Below are 24,056 nucleotides of genomic sequence, written 5' to 3'. Positions count from 1 at the left end.
TCCCACCAACAATGAAGTAAGGTTCCCTTCTGTCCACATCCCCTCCAGCATCTGTTGTTGTTAGAGTTCTTGATTTTTGCCATTCTAACTGGAGTAAACACATTTTTCTCACCATGAAACTTGCTAACAAATTAGTACCGAATCTTAAACACTGAAAAATGCAGCATTCTTATAGCCAGTTGTTTTTCTTTTCCTTCTTAATAGGCAGTTCTACAGCCTTGGGTTCATTTTCTGTTGCCAAATAATAAATTACCACAAACTTGATAGTTTAAGACAATATTCACTTAAGGCACACAGTCTGTAAGTTGTAGATCCAGAGAGTTGTTTATCATATCATAGGCCAAAATTAGGATGCCATGAGGGAAGCTTTACTTCCATATTTACTCAGAGTGTTTGCATAATTAAGTTCTTTGTGATTGTAGAACTGAAATTCCCATTTTGTTGTCATCTATCAGCTAGGACCTCTCAGCTTGACACATCCATTGAGCTCCTTCCTCATTTCCCTTCATACTTTACATTTCTCTGGTTTCCTCTTGTACCACCAGAACAGTAAAGTCATGAATTGCTTCAGGATCATGTAGATGGTTTCCTTTTTCTAAGCTGATTGCTAACCTTGATTACATGTGCAAAAGTCCTTTTACCATAGACATGGTAAATATATATAACCACCCCACAGGTGTAATTCTTTTTCAAACTCATAGTCTCAGGGCAGGAATTCCTGAAAGTCATTTTAGGGTTGGTTCTACATACCAAAAGTGTCATCTAAGTTTTTACTTGTCATTTTTGTAGGTAGTATATGAACTTGTTATTCCTTTTAAGGAAGAACTTTTCTCTGAGCAAGATTTTTTAAAGTGGATATTAAATCAATTTTTACTTTCAAAGGATACATTAAGCTTTAATGTGTAGGTTTCCAAATAAGTAAAAAAATAATTATTAAGCCAAGTACCAGTGGCTCACACTTGTAATCTTAGCTACTCTGGAGGCTGAGATTTGAGGATCAAGGTTTGAAGCCAGCTGGGGCAGTAAAGTTGGTGAGACTTTTATCTCTAATTAATCACCAAAAAGTTGGAAGTAAAACAGTGGCGCAAGCCATAAAGTCCTAGTCATGAGCAATAAAGTTCAAGGACGGTGCCCTCTGAGTTCAAGCCCCAAGACCGGCATACACGGGCACGCACGCATGCGCGCACAAACACACACATACGAAAGAATTAACAAAACAGGAACTCTCATAGGGAAGTAAATGAATTAAACTAACTTCATCGCCCCATGGTTAAGGACTGTGATAAAGAGAAACTTCTTTTTAAGTATATGTAATGTTAGCTACTATATTTATTTTTTATCATTCTTAAGTTTTTACATTTGTCCTTGCTCAGGTTCTTTTTCATTGTATCTTTTTTTTTTTTGGTTGGTCGTGGGGCTTGAACTCTGGGCCTAGCTACTCACTGTCCCTCAGCTCATTAGCTCAAGGCGAGCACTCTACCACTTGAGCCACAGTGCCACTTTTGGTTTTCTGGTGGCTAATTGGAGATAAGAGTTTCACAGACTTTCCTGCCTAGGCTGGCTTTGAACCACGATCCTCAAATTTCAGCCTCCTGAGTAGCTAGGATTATAAGCATAAGCCACCAGCACCCAGCTTTCATCGTATCTTTTTGTGAGGTAGCAACTTAACTAAAACATGATGACAGAATTTTGGTTCTCTTTTCCTTTACATTTATTTTATAAATATACATATAATCCCAGCTACTCAGGTAGATCTGGAGGATGGCTCAAAGCTAGCCCAGGCAGAAAGCTTTACTAACTTCCATCTTCACAATGTTTAGCTTAAAGTGTGTCTCAAATAGTTGAGCACCAGCTTAGCAAGTATGAGGCCCTGAGTTCAAATTTGAGTACCACCAAAAAACTAGTATTTTGTAAGAGTATCAGAATCAGCATATTGCTTTGGGTAATAAAAAAATATCAGTTGTTTTGTAGAACTTAGGGAAAACATCACCTTTCTAAATATGCTTAAAATACTTTCCTTTTAGTTATTTTTCTTGTTACCTAAAAGATATTTTTTCAGCTATTGTACATGTGCCAGTCATCTCACATATAAGAACTCTAATGTTGAAAGAAATCTGCGCACACAAAAAATGAAGAGCTGAGCCCCAAGAGGTTTGCCCCAGTTGTGCAGTTTTTCACAATAGTCAAGGTGAAAGTCTAGTGTTCTATCAGCCTGCCTGTGATATGTATAATATTATGCTGCAGAAAATGGTATACATTACAACTGTATAGAGAGATATACCATCAGGTATCAATGGAACCCCCTAGCTTTCAGTTATTACAGTGTGCAACCATGTTGGGCAAGCAAAAATGGAAACAATGCAAAACTAGCTCAGGACCCAACTATACATTTTTTTCCCTTTTTAACTTACTTTGCTAATTCAAATGATGGTGTTTCTAAACACAACAGCCTTCATCTGGATTAATGGCCAGGGTTTTCACTGCTTTTGTAATACAGAGACTAAAACAAGAGTTGCAAGTACCTTGCTGGGCTGGATAAACATTGTAAATGAGGGGTACTCTAGAGAGCATGTGGCTCATCAAAAGGGATCAGCCCCACTTGGCTTCAGTTAGTAACTGCCTTGTGAGAATATAGGCCTTTGTGTAGCTCTTGAGTTTTCAAGAAGATTCAGGGATAAGAAGTTTCTGTATCTCATAATTTTTACACATTGAAAATTGATTCAGTTTTTAAAAGACAGTGTGAACCAAACAACATAAACTAAAGACCACCCATTTGACTTATATGGACTAGGTTCTCTTAGGGACCTATTTTATAGAAGGATTTTTTGCAGAGTAATATTTCTGAATGTATTTTAACAAGTAAATGTATATGTAATCAAAAAGTTAATCTGGTTACTGCTGCTAGTAGGTAGACTTAAGCAGTGAAAATAATTAAACCTACCAAAATCTACATCTAGCTTTTAGTCTATAAAGAAGATAACCTTGCTTTTGTTTTTCCAACCTTATGCTATCCATCTTTCCCTATAGTAAGACACTGAGTTCAGAAGCTTAAGAAGTGGAGAAAGAAGAGAGAGAGAATGAGATACCTGATTTCCCTTCCACTTTGGTTTTACGCCACCTATGAGTCTTTGAGGGAAAATGATCAGTGTTACTCAGTCCAAGAGAGCAAAACTTTTCTGTATATTCATTTTAATTCTATCTCTATAGTCCTTAGAAATCCCCAGACAGATATTATTTAATAATAAAACATTACCTATAACTCATGAACTTCTTGACTATTAACTGTTATAATTTCTACATTAAAGAGCCAGTGGGAAATACAGAAAAGTATGATTTGTATTTGAAAAATGTTATATCATTATATTTTAATGCATACAATTCTCTTGCTAAAGTTTTGACTTTAATACCACCTGAAATCAAGACAGAAATAATAAGAGATGTAGAAAATACAGTCGTGTAACATTTTTTTTCTCTATATATAGTTTTTTGTGTTTTGTGTTTACATATTTATTCACAGTTAACTAGTAATTAAATGTTATCCAATTGTAATTAGAGTTATATAATGTTAAGCTGCAACTTAAGCCTATTCCTCTTTCATAGCTAGATTGCATATTGACCATAAAATGGTCAATATTTGTTTTGCATTAAAGAATACAAATTCTTGAGCAGGAAAGATGACTCAGTGGTAGAGTGCTTGCCTTGCATGCATGAGGCCCTGGGTTCAATTCCTCAGGACCACATAAACAGAAAAAGCCCAAAGTGGCGCCATGGCTCAAGTGGTAGAGTGCTAGCCTTGAGCTAAAAGCAGTTCTGGGACAGCGCTAAGGCCCTGAGTTCAAGCCCCAGGATTGACAAAACAATAAAAAAAAGTTCTTAATAGTTATAGTCAATAGACATATATAGTTAAAATTGTACTGTTTTAATTGTGGAAATGAGATACCTTACACACATGGTAAAGAAAGGAGGTAATTTATGTTTTTTTTTATTTAGAACGTTTTGATTAAATTTACAAACTAAAATTAAGAAAAACTTTATTTCAGTCCATGGCTGAAATTTAAATGTTTCATTCTACTTATATTCATATCATTCAAATAACACTCATGAATTGAAGGTCACTTGTGGATATTTTTATTTTTAATTAGCTACAGGTGCCCAGACATATATTCTGTTTTAGTTTAAACTCTTATCAATGCATGTTATTGTACAGATAATAAATAGACTGAAATAATTCTTATCTATTTATATGGAATATTATGCACTATAGCTGGGTGCTGGTGGCTCATGCCTGTAGTCCTAGCTACTCAGGAGGCAAAGATCTGAGGATCACAGTTCAAAGCCAGCCCAGGCAGAAAAGTCTGTGAGATTCGTATTTCCAATTAACCACCAGAAACCCAGAAGTGGTGCTCAGGTGGTAGAGTGCTTGCATTGACCTGAAGAGCTCAGGGACAGCACCCAGGCCCAGAGTTCAAGCCCCACAACCATCCAAAAAAAAAATGCACTATAGATGTTATATAAGTAAAGCACATTGCAGAGCAGAATGTAATGTCATTTTTATAGAATACAAAAATCTGTTTGGATTTGGGAATACTAATAAGAGCCCGAGTAAGTTACAATTAGATATACTAGATTAACTGGCTGACCTAAGAAGCAAAAAGGTTTGAGGATATTACTTTTTTCACACATCTTTGTACTGTATTGTTAAAGTGCAACAAGCACTTACTACTTCTACAATGTGTAACATGTAAGAAAATAGAAATTAAAAAGTTTTGCTGCCAGTGTAGAAATAAGAAACTTGCTAATTTAACAAATAAATATATATTAAGTACTAGGCAATTTGGATTTATCTTTGAACAACAGAGACTTTACTCAGGCTTTGGGTGACATTTGCAACAGAGTGAAAACAAGCATTTTCATTTCAAATCCAAACTTGAGAATTTCTCTTGTGATTACTTATATGACCAGTAGGTTATTTAGAAGTGTGTTAATTCCAAACTATTTGGAGATTTACACATGTAAATCTATCATTGAATTCTGGCTCAGTTATAAATTTCACCTCGTTCTTACAACTTCTAAGTATTTTATATTTAGATATGAACCCACATGCAGTCTTAATCAGTGTGACATTTTTAGCTGAATTCTTTTTATTCTCCTGTGTAGTAACCTTGACCTCCTCTCATTCTCTACAATGGGTGAGCTAGTGCTAACTTTCTATCTTGGAAGTGTTTTGTTTTCCTTAGATTTTTGGCTAGTTGATTATTTGTATGATAAGTTTAAGAAAGTTTCATTATCTTATTTTTTGCTTTTTGTCGCCAGTAATGCATGAGAAATATTTCTTCTCACTTCATCCTAAGATGAAAAAGTCTAAATGCTGTATTCTATATGCTTTAATTTATCATTTAGGTAGCATTTTAAGAGTTCTAGCCACAGAGAAAGATAAGAGAGGTTTATGGCTTGACAAACTTAAATGCATTTTAAGGCTTCGTTGCAGGCAGAATTGAAGTTTCTCTACTGTTATAAAACAACCCTTCTGTATTGTGCAGTAGGACTGTTTATTTTACTGACTGTAGTATTCTTAATCTGCATAAGATAATAGAAGTAAGTGCCTTATACGTACTTCCCTCGCCTTCTTTCGTAACTTGAGTTATAGGAACATTTTATACGCGTGTAGATAAATGGCAGAGGTGGAAGAGTTGAGGCCTGAATTTATTCTCAGAAAAATATAAGCTGCTGCTTAGTACATCTACATGGAAGGTCCAGCTCCTGCCCAGGTTCTCCCGGATTGTCTGATCATGGAACTGTCTATAATTAGAAGCTGTGTTCCAGCCCAGTGCTACTAAGTAAACAAGTCCACAGGAACTGTCTGTTGTACAGGGCTTTAGGCTGATAATGGGCAGAAATACTATAAACATCGAATATGACAATAATATTTTATCATTTGCATAATAGTATTCCACTACACAATAGTTTTGTTAACTTAAGGCTTAAGTCTTTAAAAGAAATAACCTAGTTTCTAAGGTATTTGTTTTAGAGAACTTTACTGTAGACAGTGGTGATTTTGTTGTTGTTGTTGTCATTACCAATGTAACTGTATTGCTTTTCTTTTTCAGAAAATTCTTCCAGGAGGAAATACATCATTTGATGTAGTTTTTCTTGCAAGAGTAGTAGGAAATGTAGAAAATACTTTATTTATTAACACATCTAATCATGGGGTATTTACTTACCAGGTAAGAACCAGATTTAGAACTTCTATTTATTTTACACTTTTATGACAGCCTTTCAAGAACTTACTTCAGAAACTTTGGGGATAATAGAAAATGTTAAAAGAGTTTAGACTTAGAATATTTTTATGTTTACTATAAATCTACTTATTCAGTTCACACTAATGAACAAATGATCTTAAAATATGTTTTGCATTGTTTTTTGAGGTGCTGGAATGAAACCTAGAGTCTCATGTCTATTAAGCAAATGTTCTACCACTGAGTTGTACCTCTAGGTCTAGATGACATCCAGTTAGCATATACTTGTTAAGAAAACAAAAAGACTATTACAGGAGTAGAGGTATATGAGTTATTCCTCAACAGACCCTAGTAGTTACAGTGAATCTAGACTGTGTGAGGGTCATGCTTAGTTTGTTCTCATGAGCCTTAATGGCCACCTGTTTTGTCTTTACCATGTCCAGATAGATAGATAGATAGATAGATAGATAGATAGATAGATAAGATAGATAGATTAGATAGATAGATTAGATAGATAGATAGATAGAATCCTTCTCTAAGTCTTCCTTGGGGGTATATCTCAGGTCTATTTGCTTTTTTTTCTCTTCACTCCTACTGCCCTCTTCCTAAGCCACAGTCACCTCTTACTGGATTGTACTGTGACAACTGTCATCAGCAATCTCTTTTAATCTTTTAGTTGATACCTAGTCTGTCCCAATACTAGAATGTAAGTTTTGGGAAACTAGGCGCCTTATTTATATTGTTTATTAAATTACATGCTTCTTATATGCTTTGCCTAGCACATCATAGACACTTAATAAACTTGTCATTTGAATAACTGGCTCACTCTGTTTAGTCACTCTGTTTAGTCAGCCTTGAGCTTTCCACTGTGGGCATGACCCAGAGTTGGGCTTGATGTTTCAGCATTATCTGAGCCATGAATCCTTGTTTTCATAATTGGCATAAGGAAATCTTTTAACTCTGATTTTTTTCTTTCTGTATGTTCCATCATTTCATGAGGGACTGCTATCATTTCAAGTTGCAATATATTGTAGCAATAATTCCAAATGCTCATATATAAAACAAATCAAATATGTAGCCCAATCTAGTTCATAGGTGATATTTGGTAACTTTTTGCATCAAAATTAGATTTGCTAGTTTTACTAGATCAGGCAGTCTCACAAAATGCAACTAACATGGCACTTGTTTCTTATTTTAAACAGGTATTTGGTGTTGGGGTTCCAAATCCTTATCGATTGAGGCCATTCCTTGGAGCCAGAGTCCCTGTGAATAGCAGTTTCTCACCCATAATAAACATACACAACCCTCACAGTGAGCCTTTACAGGTGAGTTTATGAAGCAGGTTAATCCATTAATGCCTAACATAAAATCTCAATTTGTTATAAAACTTTAAAATAATGAGGTCTTATAGATGTAAGAGGTTAATACTTTCAGTGCAACTTATTGGCCATAAAGGAAATGCAAATCAAAAACAATCTGAGATTCCATTTCATGCCAGTTAGATTGGCCAATATTGTGAATTCAAACAACAAATGTTGGCAAGGATGTGGGGAGAAAGGAACCCTATTGCATGTTGGTGGGAATGGAATTCGTACAGACATTCTGGACAGCAGTCTGGAGTTTCATCAAAAAAAAACTAAACATGGCTCTTTTCTACAATAACAGTCCTGGACATCTACCCAGAACACCACAAGCCAGTATACCAGAAAGACACATGCACATCCATGTGCTTTGCTGTACTATTCACAAGTTATAGAAACAGCCCAGAGGCGGCCCCACTGTAGATGAGTGAATCCAAAAAAATGTACCTATAAGCAATGGAATTTTACACAGCCATTAAATAGAATAATAATATGTCATTTGCAGGGAAATGGATGGACCTAGAGTAAATCATGTTAAGTGAGGTAAGCCAAGCCCAGAGATACAAACGACTCATTTTCTCCCACATGCAGAAGCTATATTTAAAATATACTAGAAATGATAAATTAGGAAGGACTGTAGGTATTCATACACAGTGAGACCAAAGGAGGATACTCTTAGGAGAGGAACACGTAGGCACAATGTTTATGTGTATTTATCAAAACAAACTCCAGGAAATGGAAGTGAGGGTTTTGAGGTTTTTTGCTATTGTCATTTTCTTTTCTTTTTGTTCTATTTGTTCTTTATCTGTCTTCTGGAGGGTAAGTGGGCAGTACAGAAATGGAAGGACAAAGAGTGAACAAATGCAGCAGTGGTACTCATTGTACACTATGTTGAAAATGAACTATACAATTTGTGAGTGGAGATAGGAGGGAAAATCTGGGAGAGAGAGAGAGTAGGAAGGGATGATGTCCAAAAAGGAATGTATTCTTTACCTGACTTATGTAGCAAAAAAGCCAATTGAGAGCTTGAAGCTCTGAGTTTAAGCCCCAGTACAGGCACAAAAAGAAAAGAAAAGGAAGGAAGGAAGAAAGGAAGAGAGGGAGGGAAGGAGGAAGGAAAGAAGGGAGGGAGGGAGGGAGGGAGGGAAAGAAAAGAAAAGGAAATGAACCCTAAGATATGTATTCAAATGTTTTTTTTCTTTCATGCAATTGTTTCTAACACATTTATAAGATGATTTCTTTGTTGCTTTGTATGTCCCTTCCCCACGGTATAACCCCTGCTTTCACTGTATTTGATGTCGGTATAATTTGTGGAGGGGAAGGGAAAAACAAATCGTTTAAATAGGGATACAGGTGGACCCATTGCAACAATGAGATGTACAAGTCGTTATGTCGAAAACGAACTTTACAACTTTGGTGGAGGGGGGATGGGAAGGGGAAACAAAGGAGGAGACTACAATGCTTGATAAGAAATGTACTCATTATCTCTTGCCCGTGTAATTGTAACCCCTCTGTACAGTATTTTCACAAAAAAAAAAAAATAGGAAATGAGGAGGGAGGAAGATAGGGAGATTTTCCAAGTATGAATAGTAAAATGCTTAGAAATTTAAACTAAAGTAGCAAGAAGAACAATCTTTCTCTGAGACTTGACTGATGTTGAAGGAGGATAGCTTCTAAGGAAAGCTGGACTCTGGTCCAGTTTTAACTTAATTTGATACCTTCATCACAAGAGAGGACAATGCTTTTGTGTCCTGTTTTTCCAGTGAAAACATTTTTCTCTTGCCTATATCTTCATCATCATTTATGTCCTTTTGCTACTACTACATCATTGTGAATTTTCCCTGTTCTGGTTAACTGTTTCATAGACCTATACTTAAGAAATTCTTTCGGCTTTTTTTTTCCTTGACTGCTGTTAATGAAAAAATAACAAAAGTCCTCTCATTCTGCCAGACCTTGGTATATAAGTTGCCTCAGACTGCTGTACTAGGGAAGCTACAGAATATTTAAGGAAGCTTACTCCTTCATCATGGGAGGATGGAGCTTATGAGACTTGGCTCATGCTTAACAATCGATAGTTGTTTAAATGTGTGTGTGAGTGAGAAAGACAGACAGACAGACAGAGTTTTGTAGTATTTAATTCAAGATTTACCATGGTACCCATTTCACAGGAGAGCAAAGGGGAAACCAAGGTTGCATTCGAAGGAACAATATAGATAGTTTATCTGGGAATCTACTCTATACCTGGTAGTTCTATAATACCTTAAAATTTGTCATTTGTCCTCAAATTTAAGAAAATGCATCTAATGTATTCTTTATATAAAACAAACATGATTATTCCTGATAATTCAACATTGAATAGTTCATACATGGGTGAAGCAGAAAGAAGTTCCCTCACCTTTCTATTTTACAGTTCAGTGCTATCCAATGTAATCCAATGATGTTCATCACTTCCTATGATGATAAGAAAATTCTACATCTATTCTGCCCAGTATAGTAATCATCAGCTGTTTATGTCCATTATGCACTTGAATTGGTACCTCTGATGGACAAAGCATTAAACACTTAATGTCTTTTTTAATTTAAATGACTGCAAGTAGTTGATAGCTATTGTGTAGACTATATGTCTACAATTCCAAGCCCTTTCTCCTGGTTACCATTCATATCTTCTGTGTCTTTTTAGGCTGTCTGTCTTTTGGGACTATTCTGTCATTTGTAGGCATATATGTGGGCACACAAGTAAACATTTTTTTGGTGGGGTCTTTTTATGTGAATTGTATTTTGTATGAGTTTGGCTTTTCCTTTTACCTAGATTATGCTAAATTAGGACAAATAGTATTAGTCTAAATATTGAGAATGTGACAACGGTTCCTCATGGTAATGTCATCTTTCATTTTGATTTCATAATTTAGTTTTTGTCTCCGTACTGATTTTCCTCATCATCAAAGTAATTTTCTGTTTCCAAACATTGTGCTTGTTTTCTTAAAAAAGATCCAGTGACACATATATGCTGTGTTACATTGTTATGTTGCTGGGTTTTTTCTTATTTCTTTATTTCAGAAAAAAAAATCTTCCTTTCCCCTATCAATTATTGTGATTTTACAATAAGCATTCTCTAAGAATGTTATGATAAACCTAGTTCTCAGACAAATCTTAGCTCAGAATTATTTGCAAAATGCTCTACTTTGTTTCAGCAACACATGCATACAGAAAAACAGAACAAAAGTCCTTTAAGCTTATACTAAAGCTTTGTAGTTTTTCTTGCTTTTGTCCTTATCTATTCACTTGTAGAGGACTTTTTGTGTTAAAAATCTCTACACCCCAAGTTAAAGTAAGTTAATGAAAGCATTCTTTTCAAAAGTTAAAGTTACCTGATCTTAAAGGAAAGTTTCATATGATCCATTCTGTTCCCTAGTATTTACTGAAAATGCCTATCTGTAGTGAAGTCCTTAGGAACTTTATCTCTAGTGCCAAACACTGGAAAAAACCTAAATGTCCATCATATGTATATGTTTTTAAAAAAAATTGTTGTAAGGCTGGATACTGATTGCTCACATTAATTATTGTATATCAGTAATAACCTCAATAGAGTTGTCTTAAAACAAAGCAAAAAAAAAAAAAAAAAACACCAGCCAGGCACCAATAGCTCACATCTATAATCCTAGCTGCTCAGGAGGCTGAGAGTTGAGAAGCAAAGTTCAAAGCCAGTCCATACAGAAAAATCCATGAGACTCTTATCTCCAATAAACTACCAAAAAAGCCAGATGTCGAGCTGTGGCTCAAGTGATAGAGCACTAGTCTTGAGCAAAAGAGCTCAGAGTCAGCACCCCAAGCCCTGAGTTTAACTACCACAACTGACCAAAACAAACAAACAACAACAAAAAAAACCCACAGTGTATTCTGGGGGTATGACTCAGTGGTAGGGTGCCTGCCTAGCATGCAAAAGGACCAGAGTTCCAGTTACCACAAAATTTTTTTAAAATTCTAAAAAGCTGTAAGCCATACAGCCATGAATATTATGATTTTGTTCCTCGTAGAAATAAAATATTTCAACATTCTATTTTTGTTTTGACATGTAGTAATTGTACAGATTTATAGGCATAGTATGACATTTCAGTACATGCTTGCATTGTACAGTGAAAGATGAGATTAATTGTCTTCTGTGTTACCTCAGGCATGTTATCATTTATCTGTTATAGAAAAATTCACAGTCCTCTGCTAGCTCCTTTGAAATATCCAACTGATAGCTGTTTGCTGTTATAGCACCATAGGGTGCTATAGAGTATGAAAAATAATTCCTTTTCCTATCCACTTGCCCTTTATCCATTAACAATCCCTCTCTCAGTCTCTTAGAAAGTGAATATTTTAACACTTTTTTTAGAATTGTTTTATATTTAGAATTGTTTTATAAACACACACACACATACCATTTTTTTGGCAGTATTAGGGTTTTAACTCAGAACCTCCCTGAGTTAGGCAGGAGTTCCACCACTTGCCACTCCCCCAGTCCCGAAATATTTATCTCTTCACTATTTCGTGGTTATTGTATTTGGGGATCCACAACTAGAAATTGTGGTATATGTGTGAATAAAGAAATACTTGGGAAACTGAAATATATAGAATTTATATTTTTAAAACTTTATTACAAGATAATAGAGTTAGACCAGAGGAAGACAGTCTTAGGAAAGAATCACATAGGTGCAATACTATGTTCGGCTGACCATATAAAATAATATTTATTGAAACAAACTCCAGGAAATAGAAACAAGAGGTTTGTTTGGTTTTTTTTTCTTCATTGCTCTTTTTGTTTTCATTTCCTTTTGTCTTGTTTCTTCATTTACCTGTTTTGGGGAGGATAGGGGGCACAGAAATGGTAGGACAAAGGATGAACAAATGCAGCAGTGATACTCACTAGAACCTAGGTTGAAAATGAACTGTACAATTTGTGGTTGGGGATGGAAGGGCAAAACTGGAAGAGCGTGGGGAAAGGAGTGACATTGTTTAAAAAGAAATGAACTCTGTCTGACTTACGTAACTGTAACCCCTCTGTATATCACCTTACATTAACAATTAATAAATTTTTAAAACTTAATAATAACATAATAAATTGTTGTATTTAGAAAAAAAGAAAATTAAGCTGGGTGCCAGTGGCTCACACCTGTAATCCTAGCTACTTAGGAGGCTGAGATGTGAGGATCAGAATTCAAAGACAGCCCAGGCAGGAAAGTCCATGGGACTCTCATCTCCAGCAGAAAACCAGAAGTTGTGCTGTGGCTCCAGTGATAGAGCTCTCTCCTTGAGCTGAAGAGCTCGGGGACCTTGCCCAGGCCCAGTTCAAGCCCCATGACTGACAAAAAAGTAAAGAAAAGAAAAAAGAAATTTAAATGTCCTGTAATGTTTCCTGTAATCTAGTCCCTAAAGCAAATGTATTCCTTCTAGGTTTAATTTCTAGAGTTATTTTAGTTAAAAATGATACCTTTTTGTGGGCGCTGGTGGCTCATGCCTGTAATCCTAGCTACTCAGGAGACTGAGACCTAAGAACAGTTCAAAGCTAGCAAAGTCTATTAGACTCATCTCCAATTAACCAATAGAAAACAGAAAGTGACACTGTAGCTCAAAGTGTAGAGCACTATCCTTGAGCTCAGGAACAGCACCCAGGCCCTGAATTCAATCTCAATGACCAACTAAAAGCAAACAAAAAAAAACACCTTATGCTCAAAAGTGATATGACATGATACTTATCCCACATTTATAACTTTAAGGGTATTTTATTGTGCATCAGTAAGGATACCAGACTCACCTCTCTTAACAGCAAGTCACATTCATTAAAAAGAAGATTTTGAATATGACTATCATGTGCTCTTGATCCTAGGTTGTAGAAATGTACTCCAGTGGAGGAGACCTTCACCTCGAGCTCCCAACAGGTCAGCAAGGAGGTACCAGAAAACTGTGGGTGAGTGGAAACAGATTTCTGTTGTCTGTGCTAAGAAGAGCCAAACATTTTTCTTAAGTACCCCAGAAACTACTTAACTTATTATCATCTGAAAAACTGTGGATAATTTCTCCTTAATTAATATCTTAGTGCTAAATGTATATCAAATATATTTGAAAATTGGGTAAAAAAGTAAGAGGAAGATACAAGTTGTAAATAGGAACAAACAGAATTGGCAAGAGCTTTAGCCTGCTGTAGGTTAAAGAAGTCATTTCAACTATTTTCTTAGAAAAGTTGTTTCTGAATCTGATCGCTGCCATGTGATTTACACTGTGTGAAAGCTTATATTTTGAAGGTAGAGAAGTGTACATAGGCGGGGGAAGGGGAATCCTCAGTTTATGAGCACTGTCCCTGAGCTTTGTTTACTCAAGGCTAGCACTCTACCACTTGAGCCTCCACTTTTACCTTTTTGGTGGTTAGTTGGAGCTAAGGGTCAGGGACTTTCTTTCCCCCTGGCTAGCTGCAAACCACAATCCTCAGATATCAGCCTCCTGAGTAGTTGGGTTTATAGGCAAGAGCCACCAATTCCAGGAAAAGGTAGAGAATTTTAATATTCAGACTCACTGTTGTTAGTAGCATTTGCTAGTAACCTACTTGTTTTAAATTCTTAAGTAATCTGCATTTACCTTCAATATTAGTGAATATTTAACAATTTGTATGAATGCTTAAGATAACTATCTTAGAAAATATATCAGATATATAACCAAGTTAAAGAATATACAAGAACCTTATAAAAGAGGATTTAAAATTTTTTAACTGCTATACTTTAATCCAAGCGGTAAATGCAGTTTTTATACAAATGCCACTCAAATCACTGCTCTTCTGTAGTTGAAGACACACTGACTTTGATCCTTAGAGCTTACCCATTATGATTATCAATTGCTCTGTTACACACAGCCTCTTGATTCTGTCTTCTGACAAGTCTCAACCAAGGGAACAGTGTGGAGGTGATGTTTTTGAGATGTTTACTTGAACATTTAGAGACAAAGATGTCTGTCAGAGATTCGGTTAGTTCCTGAACAGAAATGCACTAGTAAGAAGTATGTAATGGAGAGCCCATTTATAACATTTCGCAAAAATACTTACCTTGAAATCAATTGTTTATAAACCCTTTTAGTAAAAAAAAATATAAAAAAAAGTTTAAATACAATTTATTACATTTTTATCATAATTACAGGCAGAAACACTAAGAATTTACTTTGTGAAATAATTAACATCTAATAAACACAAGACAATTCAGATTTATAAGTAGTTAAAAACTAATGAACTGTAACAGAGATTAGCATAGTCCTATAATACTTCCAGGGCTACCAAAAAAAAAAATCTAGTAATCCTTATTTCTATAAGCCTAGAATAAGAAAGAAAATGAGCAAATCCCAGAGAGCAAGTCAGCTTCTAAGAGTTTGTAGAGTCCCTAGAGACCATATCTGTAGGTCCCCCTGGAGGGATCCAATCATTTATATTCTACTTTGGGTCTAAAACATTAGGGAAGTAAAGGTAAATGATGACCAGTAAGTTCTAGAATACAAATATGTCTTAAAAATATGCTAAAAGACATGCAGAGAAAAATTCCAGTGGTTCATAGCAAGCCAGATTATTTAAAAAAAAAAAAGAATTATGTATCCCCCAAACTTTTTCAGTGTGTCTTCCTTCTAGTGAATGTTTTCTATGTGAATGTTTTCACTACAGGACTAAAAACATGTGCTGATTTTTGTGCCAAAAAAATTACTAATTTTCTTAGGAAATTTTCTTTCTTCTCCATATGTGAAACATATGTGTTTAATTAGGAATTGCTATTTCTTAGTATAAAATGATAAAGAACTTTCAGTCCATGTTATCTCATTCAGCAAACAAGGTAATTTTGCAACATTATTAACAAAACATGGTTTGTTCACTTGGCAGGAAATCCCTCCTTATGAAACTAAAGGAGTGATGAGAGCCAGTTTTTCCTCCAGAGAAGCAGATAATCATACAGCCTTCATCAGAATAAAGACCAATGCATCAGACAGCACAGAATTCATCATTCTTCCTGTTGAGGTTGAAGTCACAACAGGTTAGTGGAAAAACTGAAGAAATTTCAAGTTTGTTTTGTTTTCAGTGCATTTTATTCTGGCAAAGTAAAAGATAATTGTTGGCTTTTCTTTTTTTTAAGCTCCTGGAATTTATTCCTCAACCGAAATGTTAGATTTTGGTACACTACGAACACAAGGTAAAGAAAACAAACTGCTTTATAGGTCTTTAATATTATATCTATTTTCCTGCATGGGACTCAGTGCTCCTGGCTGTACTGTATTCTGTATTCCGCTTTGGAAGTTATTTCTCAGTGAATTCTGTGATCTGGGATCACAGAATGGCTTTTTATTCCATATTATAAACACACACACACATACATACCTATACATATATATACACATTTATGTTCTCCATATTATTTATGTATGTGTGTATTATATGTGTATGCATGTATGGATACATGTGTGTATGTATATATTATATATACAGATATTATTTATGTGTGTGTATACACACAACTTGTACAAACCTTCACCTGTTTTCAAATGGGTTTCATTGCTTCACAGATGGGAAAATGAGGTCAGGTGATAACTTGAATCTCCTAAGTGGAGATTGAAGCAGAAAGTAGTATCCTAGTGTATTGCATTCCTCACCCATTGGTTATATTGAACATTTGTTTAAATATGAATTATTATTCTGTGTTATTTTGGTCATTGTTTTAAGAGGGAGCAATTCTTCTAGTACACTATTTCCTTATGGACAAAATGATTTCTTCCTAATGTTTCTTTTATTAATGTGATTGTTATTATATTTTATATTCTAGAGAAGCTTCAGTTTGCTATCTAATGAAAACAATTCTAACTTGCCATAAATCACAGCTTTTTAAGAAATATTCCTTTTCCTTCATTTTAACAGACCTACCAAAAGTTTTAAATCTTCATTTATTAAATTCAGGAACAAAAGATGTACCAATAACAGTAAGTTTTTATTTATTCTTTCTCTCTTTCTTTCTAAAATGAAAAGGAAAAAAAATCTCAGAACAGAATTAGAAATAATTAAGCCCTTGCTCTAAAGGGCTTAATGATAGCCTAGAGACTCTTAAGTCTAAGTATGATGTGAGAAACCTAGTCTACCTCCCACTGCCTGAAGTGTAAGAATGAGAGGAAAGTGTATGAACATCTCTAAGCCAGGTTTTAACCAACGCTCTTAAGGATATCGAAAAAGAATTACATAAGAGGCCTAAAGATTATAATAAATCAAAGTTCTGCTTTCACAATGGGATGGTTGGGCAACAGGTTATAAGGATTCCATAAAGTTATTAGACTTAAGGTATGGGTTTTGCTGAGGTGGCTCAAGTCTGTAATCCTCACTACTTAGGAGGCTGAGATTTGAATGTTAGCCAGCCCTGGCAGGAAACTCTGTAAGACTCTTATCCAATTAACCACCAAAACTCCAGAAGTGGAGCTGTAGTTCAAGTTGTAGAGCACCAGCCTTGAGCAAAAAAACTCAGACAGTATCCAGGCCTTGAGTCCAAGCCCCAGGACTAGCATCAAAAAACAGACTTAATGTATGGATTAGTAAAAATAGGTAAATGAATTGGCAGCAAATAATAATAATAAGGCAAAGAAATATGATAGGTAATGGTAGCGTTCTGTTGTAGACATAATTTCTAACTGGCAGGTATATTATAAACTAGTCTTCTCTCTTCCTTCATACACAGAGCACATGATATCTGTACCTAATAATGAAGTGGGGCTTATACTATTAGGTGGTTTCAGCCAACAGATAAAAGGCATCTGAAATTTACTTTGGCCCATAGCCTCTGTCCCTGATAAGTGCCCCAAGACACATTCATAGGGAATAATGGAAAAGAAAATCAGAACATTGTTGTTACAACTTGTACTGCTGCTTGAATCTAAAGTCAGAAGACTAAAAAATTATCCATCATGTGGGCTTGAGCACTTTTGTCCATCTATAGCCTAACCCATATTTTACTGTCAGCCTGGAAGAGTAGAGAGCAGAGAGAGGAGAGTATATAAACTGCAGGGGCTGAAACAAGAGACAATCATTCAGTTGGCCTATTGTAATACACAGTGACCTTCCTTGAGGATAGGATGTGGTTCAAGCCAGGTCTTGAGAGATGTTATATACCATTTCTTCCCTCTAGCCAAGTTTTCTAATGTGGTATAGGGATTTGATGGAAAATTGTCAAGCAAACTGGTCCTTCAGTACAGTATATGGACTGAAGGAAATTTCTTTTCCAGTAAACATTTTATAGAAAAATGAAACTGACAGTTAAGAGTGTGAATGGAAAAAAAAATGAGCTGGGAATGTGGTTTAGTGGAAGAGTGCTTGCATAGCATGTATGAAGCCCTGGGTTCATTTCCTAAGTACCACATAAACAGAAAAGTCCAGAAGTGATACTGTGGCTCAAGTGGTAGAGCACTGGCCTTGAGCAAAAGAAGCTCAGGGACAGCCCCAGGGCTGACAAAAAAAGACACACACACACACACACACACACACACACACACACGCACACACACACACACCACCCCCCCATCTTCATTTTTTTTCAATTGCAGTTTTAAGATAAACTATAAGTGAATCTTCTTGCCCTTGTCATAGGTCAAGCACTAATGCTAGTTTCATTATATGCATCGCCTTGTTATATACAACTCTGGGAGGCGCATAGATCCTAGCTCTCTATATGGCAACGCTGAGTCTGCTTTGTTTGCATTGGTCCTAGCTTTCTAAATACAGAAGCTTAAAAAAGTGACATACTCAACTATAAAAAAATTTTTTAAAACTCCAAAGTTATAAGACAATATATTTAAAAGTTAAAGATTAAGTCTTGAGAGGTAGAATGTATGTGTGTGGTTCTGGGTTCAGTCCTCAGCAAAAGGTATAAAGAAGGGAAAGGAACAAGAGAGAGGAAATATATTGGTACTTAGCAATCAAGTCTTGAAGAACATATCATTTTTATAGCCAATATTTCTATTAAAATATAGAGCTGTAAGTCTATATATTTACATTTGTCCTTACATATGTATGTATTTTATTTAACACCCAAAGCCTATAAATTCTCCTTCAGGGGATTTAGTCTCTTTCTAAATACTATTGTCTTTCTCAATATAGGATTACTGATAGATGAGTACCTAACCTGGTAACAGACAGGTACCCACCTTCAAGCTATTCTGAAGTTGTCTATGACAGAGCTGTAGGGGAATGGTTATTCTAACATTTATAGAACATTAATATTGTATTTGTACAGAATTACTTTGCCTGAGATATCTTAAAAAGAGTCTGTATAAAGTTTCCTTGCTAATAGATGAATAGGAATCAAAAAATTTACTTATTTTCTGGCAATTTCATCTTCATAACTGCTTTAATTTATGCACAAAATACAATTGTTATACACTAAAAGGATATTTTCCATGTTTGTTTTGTAAGTAGTTTTAATTTTTTTTTTTTGGATTCTTGACTCCCAATTGAGAGTCTCTGGGTGTTAGTTGAGTCTGAATATCCTGAGAAAAGGCTGAAACTGTATTTAGAACATAGTTGCAAGCTGCCTTTCCTGAGAATCTTGCCATAATTTTCCACTTGTTTTGTCTTGTTTTGATCCTTTCTTCTTCATTGTACTGGGACTTAAGTTCACCCTCTCTTCCAGCTTTTTCACTTATGGCTGGCACTTATCACTTGAGCTATACCTCTACTTCTGGCTTTTTGCTGGGTTTTTTTTGGAGGATAAGAATCTTGAGAACTTGTGTGCCTAGGCTGGTTCCAAAACATGATTCTCAGATCTCAGCCTCCTGACTATCTAGGATTACAAGCATGAGCCACCAGCACCCAGCTCTTGATTTTCTTTTTGAGACAGGGTCTCACTGTTTTGCCCAGACTGGTCTGGAACTTGTGATCTTCCTGTCTCAGCTTTCCAAGTGCTAGGATTGCAGGCTAGTGTGTTCTGCTGTGGCTAGCTCCAGTTCTTTATTATCTTTGAGTAAGCCAGATATTAAGCCAGCAGAATTAACCACTATTTAGATATTTTGTTTTGCTTTGTTTTTGTTTCTTTAGAAAATGTGTGTTAACTGATTTAAGTTTATCTCTATTGATACTGAATAAGTAATTCAGACCACTTATATAAACCATGCATTATCAATTAAGTATTTGTTTGCTTCTAATGCAATATATTTTAAGATACTAACATTCAATGTAAAATTTTCCTCTGGTATGGAAAATCTTGAAGTAGTATATTTCATATAAGAAAAAGATCTTTTTCACCATCTATTCTAAGTTCTTTCTATTTGAGCAAAAACATTTCTTAGTTATTTTTTTGCATGGGTTTATACAGGCTGATAACATTCAAAAAGTGCTATGGTAGTTACTGATAAACTGCCATTTCAATACCTCAGCATGGTCAGGGTGCCATTGTTGCTGCCTTATATTCAGTACAACAAGGAAGGAATCAGGGACAGTATTTGTGAAAGTTTTTGGCTAACTTCAGATCTTTATAATAACTCTGATAAATCATGATCTCAAGATAAAAGTGACTAATATTTTTAAATGCTTTGAGCTGTGGCTCAAAGTAGTAGAGCACTAGCCTTAGGAAAAGAGCTTAAGGACAGTACCCAGGCCTGAGTTCAGGCCCCAACAACAACCTCCCCTACTACCCCCCCCCAAAAAAAAGGTTAACATTTAGCTGGGCGCTGGTGTCTCATGCCTGTAATCCTAGCTACTCAGGCAGGATGCTAAAATCTGAGGCTTGTGGTTCGAAGCCAGCTCAGGTAGGAAATGACTATGAGACTCTTACCCAAAAAACTGCTCACAAAAAGCCAAAAATGGCTCTGTAGCTTAAGTGGTAGAGCACTAGCCTTGAGTACAAAGAGTCTTAAGGACAGTGCCCAGACCCTGAGTTCAAGGCCCAGGACAAGCAAAAAACATCATCATTATCATCATCATCTTCAGTGAATCACAAAATTTTGTAAATAGGATCATAAAAAATCTACCCTAGTCCCCTAGCATATTTTTTACAGGTGCAAGAAATGAACCTGAGTGTGGACAGCTTACTCCTGCTTATACTTCTGTTAGTTCTGGCTTTTCATACGTATTCTACACTGTTTTTCTTCTCTTTGAAAAAAGTATTAGTTTGTTATAGTAGAATAATAAAAGCAAATTAGACATTCTTACCTTTGTAGTTTATTTTTACAATTCAAACCGATTTTTAGTTGTCAATAATAAACACACATACCCCTCAGAATGGAAAAAATATTTAAGTGGTTGCTAATAACAGCAAACATTGATAAGTGAAGATAGTGCTGTGAGCAAATCATTCAACTCCCAGCCTGTCTGAAATTCAATAGCTTATAAGAGGACATTCTCAAAGAAGAAAAACAAAGGCAGACGAAAGAGTGAAAATGCTGCGTCCAAGGCCAGCAACTTAGACTAACAGTTCTAACACAGGCATTAGCAAGGACTGTCTTTTACTCATTGCAGGCTTGTAAAGACTTGCTAGTGACTTAAGACTAACCCCAAAGCAAGGCTGAGGGAGTTGCCTTGACAGCACTTACAGTCACTGTAACAGTTAACCTCCTTTCACTGCAATGACAGACATAAGGCAAAAGGGACTGATCTTTTCTTCACATTCTTCTCAGATGCTTATTGTGCCTTTAGGAGTCTGCCCTTTAATACTTAGTTGGGCAGATTTCTCTGTTGCACAAAGGATGGGTAGGAAGCCAGGATAACTTGCTGGACCTGACTGCTGTCCCTGTTTTAATCAGCATGCCTGATAAATTTCACAGAAAAGAACAGTGTGCTTTTCTACAAAGAATAATAGACTGACATCAAGTTTGTAAGGACCTTCTAAAATTTGACACATGCCTTAGAGTGTTGAGACCAAGGTTAAGACTCAAAGTAAATTATAAAGGAAGATTTTTTAACAAGATTCATATGCAGTACCACAATTTCATATTTGTGCAGTGGGACATCAAACAAAAGGACCCTGGATAAAGTCAGGAAATGTGGTTTCCAGTTCCACTCCTTGGAACACCATTCTCTATAGTGTAAGTTCCCTTCATTTGTACAATAGGGAAAGAGATTAACATCTTTGAAGTCCTTCCAATTGAATTACTTTGTTGTTAATGAGAATAAAAATTAACTTTTTTTTTTTTTGGCAGTTGTGGGACTCGAACTATGGGCCTGAGCACTGTCCCTCAGCTCTTCAGCTCAAGGCATTTGCTCTACCACTTGAGCCACAGTGCCACTTCAGGTTTTCTAGTGGTTTATTGGAGATAAGAGTCTCATGGATTTTTCTGCCCAGGCTAGCTTTGAACCGTGAGCCTCAGATCTCAGCCTCCTGAGTAGCTAGGATTATAAGTGTAAGCCACCAGCACCCAGCTTTTTTTTTTTTTTTTGCCAATTGTAGGGCCTGAACTCTGGGCCTGGGCACTGTCCCTCAGCTCTTCAGCTCAAGGCTTGCTCTCTACCACTTGAGCCACAGTGCCACTTCCGGCTTTTTCTGCTTATGTGTTGCTGAGGAATTGAACCCAGGGCCTCATGCATGCAAGGCAGGCACTCTACCACTGAGCTACCTTCCCAGTCCCTAACTATTTTTTAAATATTTGTTTTTCATTTTTGTGGGCTGGGGTTCAAATTCAGGTTTCACACATGCTAGGCAAACTCTCTACCACTGAGTTACATTCCCAACCCTAGAATATATTATTCCTTTATGTATGCTATAAAAATAAAGACCTTTTGTGGGATTTTTTTTCTGTGATTTGAAGTTCCATTGTTTGAATGGAGTAAAGCAATCAAACCTCTTTCAAGTTAAACATCTCTATAATGTACCTCACTGCTCAGTTCCCTAACTAGTAATGTAGCCCTACTCCTGAACAGCAGCATATCTTACCCACACAGTCAGGCCCTAGAGATGAAGAGACTATGCTATGAGGAACAAATTTTGCAAAATAGCCCTGTCCACACTGGGACACTCCTAGATTAATGTCATCCTTTACCTTTAGACAGTCTGGTATTATATTTGTGCTATGAATTTCTTCAAGAGGGACCACTTCTTAATTTATCCTCATGTCACCTTCCATGTTATATGAATTACACATTCATTTGGGAAATAAATACCTTCTAAAAAATATTTTAAAGCCAAATTGGTGTCTGGGACATGTAATCCTAGCTGTTTGGGAGGCAGAAATCAGGCCAGTTCAGCTCAGGCAAACAAACAAAAAAATGAGGTTGCCATGCTCCATCTTAACCAATGCTAGGTGCACACACATCATCCCAGAAATGTGAGGAAGCAAAATCGGAAGTTTAAAATCTAGGCAGAGCATAAAGCAAGACTCTATCTCAAATATAACCAACTCAAAAAGAGGATGACACAGTAGCTCAAGTGATTGAGTGCCTGCCTAGTAAGCATGAGATCCTGAGCTCAAACCCTAGTGCCAACAAAACTTGAACCCAGTTGTATGTTTATCTTTAGGTTCTTCTATTCTCTCATCTGTCATACTTTTTCTCCCTGTACCCATCATTTTATTTCATAAAAATATAAAGAAATGACTTTGAAGTTTTACCCAATTCACATATTTCACTCAAAGCTATTATAAAAGTTAATTTTTGTTATTCTTTTCTAGTATACTTTATAGTATAGACAAATGCCTAATCAATTACACCAAATTAATGCTATTTTTTTCTTTGTAGAGTGTTCGACCTACACCACAAAATGATGCTATAACGGTACATTTTAAACCAATTACATTAAAAGCTTCTGAAAGTAAATACACCAAGGTTGCAAGCATTAGTTTTGATGGTAAGTATTTGCTTTTTTGTGTGTGTGCCAGTCCTGGAACTTGAACTCAGGCTTGGGCATAGTCCCTGAGCTTTTTTGCTCAAGGCTAGTGCTCTACCACTTGAGCCACAGCTCTACTTGGAGCTCTTCTGGTGGTTAATTTGAAAATAAGAGTCCCATGGACTTCCTTCCCAGGCTGATTTTGAACCACAGTTTTCAGATATCAGCCTTCTGATTATAGCCATGAGCTACCAGCGCCTGCCTGTATTTACCTTTATTTTTCTTTAATACACTGATGTTATTTTGATAAGCTAAAAAACAGCTATGTTAACATATTAATAGATAAATTCAGACTCTTTAAGTCAGATTTTACATTAATGTTTTTCCCCCATAAACCATCATAAACTCTTACTTGATTGACTCATGAAAGAAAAGACTAACTTCATAAAGCTAAAGCACTGTTAGAAGTTGGGAAAAAAGTATTAGTAATAGATCAACATTAACAAATACATTAGAGTTGGGGTATTTTTTGTAATCTGGTTAGGCCAGTTTACAAAATTATATATGTGTATGTGTATTGGCTATATATAAATTTGCAATATGTTCTAATTTGCCTTAACTATGAAGTATTAATTTTTGTAATTAAGAACTATTGTATTTAAATTTCA

General features: G+C 35.8%; 1 protein-coding gene across 1 annotated transcript in view; it reads left to right on the top strand.

The window, feature by feature from the left end:
• The window catches only part of Tmem131 (transmembrane protein 131), a 184,041-nt gene that overhangs the window by 96,589 nt on the left and 63,396 nt on the right, over positions 1-24,056 (top strand). The window contains exons 6-12 of the mRNA XM_013019812.1: positions 6,108-6,224; positions 7,439-7,561; positions 13,467-13,547; positions 15,489-15,639; positions 15,739-15,795; positions 16,515-16,576; positions 23,301-23,409. Coding sequence (XP_012875266.1) covers positions 6,108-6,224; positions 7,439-7,561; positions 13,467-13,547; positions 15,489-15,639; positions 15,739-15,795; positions 16,515-16,576; positions 23,301-23,409 — 700 coding nt within the window. The remainder of the gene's footprint in view (positions 1-6,107; positions 6,225-7,438; positions 7,562-13,466; positions 13,548-15,488; positions 15,640-15,738; positions 15,796-16,514; positions 16,577-23,300; positions 23,410-24,056) is intronic.

The sequence above is a fragment of the Dipodomys ordii genome, unplaced genomic scaffold, assembly GCF_000151885.1.
Source record: "Dipodomys ordii isolate 6190 unplaced genomic scaffold, Dord_2.0 Scaffold47, whole genome shotgun sequence".
In the NCBI taxonomy this organism is placed as follows: Eukaryota; Metazoa; Chordata; class Mammalia; order Rodentia; family Heteromyidae; genus Dipodomys; species Dipodomys ordii.
Note: the sequence above shows the minus strand (reverse complement) of the source record. Positions and strands in the feature narration are given on the sequence as shown.